General features: G+C 54.9%; 2 protein-coding genes across 2 annotated transcripts in view; one reads left to right on the top strand and one right to left on the bottom strand.

Annotated features, from left to right (window-relative positions):
• Positions 1–707: 707 nt before the first annotated feature.
• On the top strand, positions 708–3,755 carry NGB (neuroglobin; the record flags this gene model as incomplete). Its single annotated transcript, XM_010024498.1, has 3 exons — positions 708–879; positions 2,403–2,522; positions 3,609–3,755. Coding segments are annotated over 3 exons (439 nt in total), but the record flags the coding sequence as incomplete, so codon positions are not given.
• A 3,600-nt stretch (positions 3,756–7,355) lies between these two features.
• The window catches only part of TMEM63C (transmembrane protein 63C), a 13,027-nt gene continuing 11,133 nt past the window's right edge, over positions 7,356–9,249 (bottom strand). The window contains exon 22 of the mRNA XM_010024497.1: positions 7,356–7,442. Coding sequence (XP_010022799.1) covers positions 7,356–7,442 — 87 coding nt within the window. The remainder of the gene's footprint in view (positions 7,443–9,249) is intronic.

Genomic DNA, 9,249 nt, shown 5'->3' with positions numbered 1-9,249 from the left:
TTAGAGAACTGATGACCAGCTTCTGGAGCAGGACGCAGCAGGCAGGAGCCTAACCTGACAGAGCAGGGCTGTGAGCAGTGACAGTACTGCTTGGGAATTTCAGTGTGGGGAGAGGGGTGCGGTAGTTTGATGTGCAGAATGGGGAGAAGAGAGACTGTCTTGCCTGAATTCCTTCTGGCCTCCATGGACAGCATCAGCCTGTTAGATCTGCTTGGGTGGCTGCTTCTAGACCCGTGTCTGCCTGGCATACACTGACAGGGAAGATGAGGGGGAAAAATTGGGAGCTGGTGATGATGTGGGAGAGTGAGGTGTTAGCTGAGTTTGTACATGCACCCCCTTGCTCAGATAGGAAAGCTGGTTGGTGGAGCTTGCAGGTCTTCCCAGATTTGGGATCTTCGGGGCTCAAGGGGGTCATGAAGTAGAAATAGGAATTGTTGAGACAACAAACAAGACTTTGGGGGGAAGGGCCAGGCTGGGAGGAGCTCCAGTGAGCTGGAACTGTTCCTCAAGTGCCATAACAGGTATCTGAAAACTGGGATGGTGGACTAGGGAAATAGAGACTTTTTCGACTAGAAGTAACCTGGATCGCTCCAAACTAAGACTTCAGAACTTCCGTGTCCTTTTCAGGTGGGAAGTGACCAGTAGATGGGAAGGGAGGCAGAGGGGGGCTGAGGGTGTGCTGCTAATGGTGTTGTTCCTGGTGTGAGCACGACTCTAACTAAAGCTGAAGAAGTGAAGCGACGGGGGTTTCGCTCTTGCTGTTGCAGGTTGTTTGACTTGGACCCTGACCTGTTGCCCCTTTTCCGGTACAACTGCAAGCAGTTTGCCAGCCCTCAGGAGTGCCTCTCTGCCCCCGAGTTCCTGGATCACATCAGGAAGGTGAGAGAGGGGCTGTGGCGTGGCTGGAGCGCAGCCTCTTTGGAGGAGGAAGGCCTTAGGCAATGGCTTGGGACTGTGGTGTGTCTGACTGGGGAATGTATGGAAAGTCTCCTCCTGAGATGGTAACTGCAGGGGCTTACTCATGCTAGCAGAAGGTATGATTGCCAGGACAAAGTGCCCTACAGTGGTGGGGATCGGATGAGGATGTGGGTTGTGGTGAGTAAGAAGCACCATGCTGATTTCCATGACCTCATCTGTGAGTGGATTGCCTCTTGTGAAAGTTGGAAGCCCCCTTCTTCTACCACGGAAGTGCCCCAGTGAGCTCACTTCTGTCCAGACAAGGACCGAAGCCCTCTGCTTGGCCACATGCTGAGCAGGAGGTGGCATGGAGTTGGTCAGTGGGCCTGTGTCCCACGGATGCACTGCTGTGGAGAGGCTGTTGATATGGCTGCAGAGCCAGGGGGCCCACAGCACCTCTTGGATAGCCCCTGGGAGAGGAGCAATACTGATGGCATATGGAGGAGCTCATGCATGGGCAGAATTATACCCAGTGCAGCAGAGACCCTCTGCTGAGCCCTGAAGAGCAGCCATAGCCTTGGCTTGCAGAAGCCTTTGTAAACTGTCTTTAAAACCCCACCTTTAAACCAGTTTGGTGCCTCACTTGCCTGTCTGTTCCTCTTAAGAGGCTGTTTCAGGACTATGCACCTCTGATAGCTACAAGCTCTTCGTTATTTTCCAGTCTCTGCATACTGGCAAAGTTAAGTCCGTTTTTACTTATGCTATTATTGTTTTGAGCTGAAATAGCTCTTTGCTCTTGTTGCAGATAATTTCCCTGTTGAAATTATAGAGTGCAATTCTATCACCTCTTGGCTTTTCCAAGCCAACCATGCTCTGGCTTTAATCTCTTCTTCTAATTCAGTGTGTCTGTTCCCTTCATCCCTCATTAACCCTTCTCTTTCCTATTTCCATTTGACTCTTGATGCTTCTGGGAAATGACTGTGGTACATGCTTTACCAGATCAGGTCTTTTGGCTGTACTATCCACCCCATCTCCTCAAAATACCTTGCCTGCTCTTAGAACTGAAGTTGCCTTACTCACAGTTGCACCATATTGGCAACATCTAGTTGGAAATTCTAGTCCTGGCAACTTCCAGGACTCTCCTGCAGCTGTCCTGAGGTCCTAAGAGCTGTCATGACTGCATCTGCATTAGATCTTAGCCCATAACAGCTCTGATGTAGTGTTGTTTACCCACTCTGAGACAGGGAGGTCAGCAGGGTTACGACACCTCTGGCAGTGTCCCACGGAAGGATGTGGTGTGTGCTGCTGCCAGCACATCTCACTGATGTGACACATGGATTGCAGCAGAGCAAAGGAAAGCTCAGAGGGCATCTGCTGGTCTGAGAGGTGGTCAGGCTGAGAAGGGTGAAGTAGAGGGGTCAGACTCTTTGTTCCACTGGGAGGGCAGCAGAGACTTGATATTAATGCCTTAACGCTATTGGTGTTTTGCCTCTGTGCTCCTGCAGGTGATGCTGGTGATCGATGCTGCTGTGAGCCACCTGGAGAACTTGTCCTGCCTGGAAGAGTATCTCTGCAACCTCGGCAAGAAGCACCAGGCAGTCGGTGTGAAGGTCGAGTCATTCTCGGTGAGGCATCCTCTCTTGTCCCACTGTGGCTGTGTGTGTGCAGTCCTGCCTGCAGCCCTCGTCTATCCCCACTGCTCTGCACCCATCTCATCATTGGAGTGAAAGTTGGTGGTTCAGGGTAGTCCCCGAGCTGCTGATACCTGTGGAGTGATGTTGGCTCAATCAGGGAAACCTTTGAGCTATGTTCGTTTTCTGCCCCGCCGTCAGGCCAGGGATAAAGGATAGGGAGGAGCAAGGCATTTACCCTGTTTGAAGAGGACCATGGTTTGGGGGACTGCAGGCTCTCCTGAGTTACAGGGCTGCAGGCTCAGCCTTTGCCCTGGGTCCTGGATCTCTACACCAAATGCTCTGGGCAAACCTCACTGCACCTGGGAAAAGGAGCACCCACCTCTCTCTGTGTCTGTGCTGGGGTGGGGTTCCTGCACCTCAGCTCCTGTTTCCTTCATGGCAGTAAGACAGGATCATCCTCCATGTTACACCCTTGCTTACTCCTCTCCTGCCATCAAGCATGGACAGAAATGCTGGATAACCCAGCGGGGAAGGGCAGGTCGAAAGGGCTAGCTTTGGCCCTCTTCAGAGGGAGCAGGGTCCCCTTTGCTTGAGGTGGTGATCCCCATCAGTTCTGCATTCAGTGTGTGTGTGCTCCTGGATGGGGTTGCTCACAGCTCTCTGTGGAGCAGCCTAAGAGGTGGCAAGGCAGGCCCTGAGCATGCAGTCTGGGATCTGATCCACTCCTCTGGTTTCCGATCCACTGCCATACCATGGCATAGGGCTGGCTGCCTGCATCTGGGGACAATGGACATGTACTTCTCCCCTGGTGTTACAAGCGTGGTCAGCCCTTGCTCCCTGCCTGCACCCCCTGCTCACCCAAGGATGTGGGGTGAGGGCCAGCACAGGGTAGGGGAAGGGGGATGGCATGGCCTGGCCCTGGGCCCCCTCTAAGCAGGACGGGGCAGCTGCTCCTTATCTACCAGTGGCCTGCCTCTGCCCTGCAATGGGAGAAGTCCAAGAATGTGGTAAAGTGAGAGAAGGGACTGCATGCTGTCCTCTGGTGCTGAGCTTGACTCTTCCCTGTTTGTTTTGCAGACTGTTGGCGAGTCCTTGCTGTACATGCTGGAGAAATGCCTTGGCACTGCCTTCAGCCCAGATGTGCAGGAGGCCTGGAGCAAACTCTACAGTGCCGTGGTGAAAGCCATGCGACGGGGCTGGGACACCCTCCCAGAAGGGGACTAGATCCTGCCAGGCACCCCCATCCCTGACCACACAGTGGCCCTGGGCAGGGGGAGCACTCACACCATGCTCTCTGCGTTTCTCCACCTCTGTCTTTCTCTGTGCACCAGCCCACTGCCATCTTCTCCAGTCATGTGTGGTTCGGGGCTCTCCCAGTAATTCCACCTTGCTTTGACACAATCACATCTCTGCCTTTGCTAAGGGCTGGCAGGGTATGTCTCTGCAGCAAAGCCTAGGAGCACCACAGTACAGGTATGCTGCCCTGCCCCAAGTTCCTTCAGGCTAGCAGGAGCACCCATGTACCTACTTTGGTTTTTAGCTGGCTCATCTTCTCTCCGCTTGCTACCCACCCTAGTTAGATGACAGCTAGCATCGGCTTCTCAGGTTTATTTGCCGGACATCCTATTAGACATGGTCAAGGCTGTTTACACCTCCTGCACTGCTGTGCCCAGTTCAGTTGTGGCAATGGTGGATTTGGCTCCCTCCAGGGGCACGGCAGCAGAGGTGGGAGCTGGCGGTGCCATATGGCTGTCCTCTCCAAACCATGTGGGGGACGTTTTCCCCCTCTCCCTTCAGCAACACATCACTACTTAATCTCTCTTGCCTCACCTCGCCTCTCCCCTGGATGGGATCCATGGCTTTTCCTTGTGTCAGGTTGGCCACAACTCAGTGTATTTACTAGGGATGCTTCAGGCAGCGGAGTCATGTTAATCCCAAAGTGAGGCTGCTTTTATCAGGTCTGGGCTGCCAGCTGAAAGGCTTTGTGTTGATTTGGCTGGTTGGTTTAACCTCAGAGCCAGCTGAAATGCAGCAGCAGCGGTGGATCTTTGCTGCTTTGTGTTAAGGAGAGTAAAGTAAATACTAGGAAAAGATGTCTTAAAATAAAAATGAAGGTTGCAATCATGTCATGGCAACAGCTTCCAGAAATCATTCCTGGCTCTTAGCCAGAGGAAGCATAGCTGGAATTTCTGTGTTGATGCTGTCAGGATCTGGAGCACTTCCCAGCTGCACACAATGCCCATCTGCAGAGCTCCTTGCCCTTTAGTAAATCCTACCAGCCATATTTCAGACACAGCTGATTCAGAGCAAAACAAGGCACCCAGTTAGGTGTTTTTTTTAGTGAAAAGACAGCATCTGCCAGAAGAAATCACAGGAAATAGCTGCAAGGCAGCACCTGAGAGCTCTGGGGGAGCTGAACTCAAGCACTTTGAAGAAGAGTTTGTCTTTGTGGGGAAGTAGCTGTCGGACAGGCAGAACCGTTAGACAGCCATTACTCGCCCCAGAGCAAGGGCATGGAGCAAGTGTTCAGTTACAGGCAGTGCCCTTTTTTGCTGCTACTTCAGGGCAGGAGGAGCACAGCATTGAGGGCTGAGGTGGTCCTGTTCTAGAGACATGTTCTTCCTATACTTGACAACTTCCAAAAGAGCAGGGGCTGGGGGGAGGTACTAGCTGTGACAGAATTGTATAGGGCAGGAGGGTTTGAGAATAGGAACATCCTTTGTGTTACCCTGTTCTGGGGCAGCAGCTTTCAGCATCATGGGGAAGAACCTTCTGGCTCTATGTGACAAGTAGGCAGCTGTGTGATGGGTGGGGTGTGGTGTTACTGCCCCAAACCATCCCTGCTCCTCTAGCTTTCCCAGCTCCTTGACTTCTCCTCTTCTGTACCACATCTTGTGTAACTCCCAAGAGAACTGAACTAGTCTGTGTGCCTCTGATACCCAGCTGCACTGTTTAATAAAGAAGAACAGTGAATCTCTGTACTTTTTGCTGCCTTATGTTTATTTTAACATAAAAGGCGCAAGCAAGCAAAAAAACCAAGGATGACAGAGGGGGGTTTACTGGTTGACTCTAACTTTGGAGATATTTGTCATTGGGAGGGCTTGTGTAGCCCAGCTTGACTGACATGAGAAGGTGCCCAGCACCAAAGGTCTGTTGGGAGCTTTTGTGCACTATGATTGAATGGGTGAGCAGTGGAGGGGCTAGCAAAAGCATCCTGCTGCTGATTGCTCATTACTCTTCAAATTTAATGAACTCTAATGGAAATACAGTTTTAAGCAACCAGCCTAAAAATCCCTTGTCTTCTGTTCAGCTGCTGGCTGTTCTTTGAGATAGCATAGGCTCATCTGCTGCTGCTGGTCACCCACTGCTGCAGGTGCCCACAGCAACAGCGCATGGCGTCGCAGGGAAGCCCTGCTCAGCTCCATGCAGCACCCACCCTGCCAGCTGGACTGTACGAGGGTCATCCTGCCTCCCCCTTCCCAGGGCATGTTCTAGCTTTGACATGGTGGGTTTCCAGCCCTGGGAGAGTCAGGCACTTGGTACTGAAGAAGGATGGACCCTAGAGCGGAGAAGCCATCTCAGATCTGTGATAGCACCTCCTGAAGGCTGGAAATCCCAGCCCTGCCACAGGAGAGCACAGTGAGCATCCTGGTAAAACTGTGCTGCTCTGCCTTGGGCAGTGTTTAGGATGGACTTTCTGCAGAGAGATGTGCAACTGGCTGGGAAGGGCACGGAGAGCAGCAGCAGTCTGAACACAAAGAAATCCTCCCTGTGTTTCATTGCTAAAATCAATGTCCCAGCCCTTACTGACCCGGAGCACAGCTGCCCGCTTCAGGGCGAGTGGTGGGAGCCCAATCCCAGTGCTGCAGGGACAGACAGCACAGCAACCCCTGCCCCAACCCGCTGTGCCAGCAGTGAGGTTTGCCATGGCTCTGCACGGTGGGAATGCCCCGGCACTGCCTACTACCGGCGGCGCAGTGGGACATGCCATGCAATTGCCTGTCCTGGCCGTGAGGGACTTCTGCGTGCACAGGCTGTACTCAGGTGAGCGGGTTTCTAAGAGCTGGGGGATGATGGGGCTTCCACAACCTTCTTCGGTTGTGAGGAGCTTCCCTGGTGGGAGGGCCGGGAAAGCTGTGAGCCAGAGGGGCAATTACAGCCCTTGCTCACAGGCAGGGCTCCTGCCTCAGCTGTCAGGCACCAGCAAGGCCCTGCACGTTGCCCTGTTAGCACTAATTATGAACTGGGGGGGTTCTTTGGGGGTGTGTGAATAGGGGAATGCGGTTTTAAATTCTCCAGTTTTTCACCCAAAGTGAAGCCCTCCGTGTGCCCCCTGCCCTGTGCCATGAGGCAGGCTGGCCAGGCAGGGCTCACTACAGAGGAGCTGTGAGGAGCTGCCTGGCGGGACCTACTGAAACCAGAGGCAAATCGTTCAGGTAGGACTCTGGGAATAAAGAGTGTGTTTTGGGAGAGAGGAGAGGAGGAAAACAGTGCTGTCTGCTCAAAACCTACAGAAAGGTTCCCCAAATGGTGTTCACCCTCTTTCCCAGGATGTTCTGGTGGGCAGTTCAGCTTTGGGAACATCTGCTCCATCCCTAGGTGGGATGGGTCCCCCCACTCCACGTTGTTGTCCCAGACTACGCCAGCTCCCTTCAGGCAGTGTGTACCTCTTTGGTGGTGCCCTGAGCCAGCCCTGCCTGTGGAGGGGAGGCATATGCACGTCCCAGGACTGCACCCCATCCCCAGTGTCTGTGATGGCACCAAGGGCTGGGCCAGCCTTTCCGAGGGGACACAGAGGGGTGCTCCCCCACTTGCTGCTTCTTCCTACTCACTAGGGTTTGCATCTGTGGAGACCATGGTGAGCAGGAAGGTGCCTGGAGGTGGCAAGAGGTGTCCTTGCCACTGGAGCACCTGCAGGACATCCCCAGGAAGGCTCAAAAACAGTCCACAGGTGGGGTAAAGGTCCAGGGTACTTTTGTAGCCTGCAGTGGTGATGGTTCCCCATCTCCTGGCATTGGGCAGGATGAACAGGGGTTGACAACGCTGGGCAAGCCACTGGGTGAAGTCATTTTATTCAAGGCACGGTCATAGCAATAAACCACAAGAAGGTATAGACCTCTGGCACATTCCTACAGCGGGGCAGCCAAGGGCAGTCAGACCAGCAGCTTGAGCTCCCAAGGATGCAGTGCCACTCACAGGCACTTCCACCCACACAGAGAGAAGCCACCAGCACCCCTCGTCTCCCAGAGCTGTCAGTGAGGGCAGCAGCTCAGTTGCAGGCAGCTCCCTCCGGGGACACCTGGGCAGGGAACCATGAAATCCCTGGGTGCTTTTGGGGTTGGGAGGGAGGGGCTGAGACCAAGGCTGCCCCGAGGCAACTCCTGGGTGGCTACTGTGCCACAGCCACTGCACTGGCATGCAGGAGATGGGATGCATGGGATGGGGCACGGGGCTGCCAGCTGACCGAGCTGAGACCCACCAGACCCATGGGGATGCCACAGGGCCCAATTGAGTACAATGGAGCCCCACAGTTGGCCTGCCTTTAACCCCCCCTGGACTGTCACACCGTGCCCCCTCCTCTCAGCAGCCCCAGTAATGCTGAGCAGTGCCATAGCTGAGCCACTGCCTTCACGCAGCAGCACTCCCCATGTCAGCAGTCCCGGTGCTGGCAGACCTGCATCATCATCCCTCCCTCCCTGCAGGTCCTGGGATAGTGGCTAGAATTGTTCTGAAGCCAGTAGGGAAACAGAGAGCAGGAAAATCAGCCCCAAGGCCAAAGCAGGGCTAAACGAGGACACAGCATCCGCTGGTGGGCTAGCCTGGTGGGAGAGGGGCCAAGCAGGGCAAGGATCTGCCCTCATGCCCAGGGGCCTCTCCAGCTGCTGTGGAAGAGCTGGAAACCCTCCGGGATGCTGCCTGGGCAGAGGCCAGCACATTTACAATGATCACAGCAGGACTCACACTCAAGAGGCAGTGTGGCTGCTGGGGGAGACTCCATGGCTGTGGCTTGTGGGCAAAGGCAGGATGCAGTAGACCAGAACCCCGAGGCTAGGGTCCTTCCAGCCGCCTTCCTCCACCCCATTTCTGTTGCAACAGGACAGAGCTACTCAGGGTCCCGTGGCCAGCCCCAGAGAGAGGGTGAGCACGAGAGGGATGCTCCCGGGGTGTGTGGGATGATGAGGAGCTGCCCTCACAGCCATTAAACACGCTTGTCCCTTGATCTCTCATTCCTCCCCAAAGACCCAAGAACACAGGCATAGACATAGTGCTGTGGGGCTGGAGGGATGGTGTGGGAGGCCCAGGGGAGAGCTCGACTTGTGTTTTGATGCCTGCCTTGGGGCAGGGCCAATGCAGGAGCAGCCCAGGGCACTCACCTCCTACACCAAAGCACACAGTCCCTGCTTTAATGGACAAAGCCACGGGGGCAGAAGCAGGAGTGGCCAGGAGCCTGCCGTGTGGCGTCAGGGGAGGCAGGCTGGGGGCTGGGGGGGTGGGGGGGGGAGGGGGGGTGGTGGGCCCCCCCCCCCCTGCCACTGGGGACCCGCGGGACAGCATGGCAGCAGGCACATTCATCTCAGCTGTCTGGGCTGCTTCCCTCTCACAGAGGGGCCAGGGCCTCCCTCCTATCCCCAAAAGCATGGCCTCTCAGAAACAACCTCTCCCCACACAACTGCACCCCATCTTCCCCACGATGGGCTGAAGGAGGACGGGTGGGTGA

Source organism: Nestor notabilis, unplaced genomic scaffold (genome assembly GCF_000696875.1).
Source record: "Nestor notabilis isolate BGI_N333 unplaced genomic scaffold, ASM69687v1 scaffold18501, whole genome shotgun sequence".
NCBI lineage: Eukaryota > Metazoa > Chordata > Aves > Psittaciformes > Psittacidae > Nestor > Nestor notabilis.
This window is presented reverse-complemented; position numbering and strand designations above follow the sequence as displayed.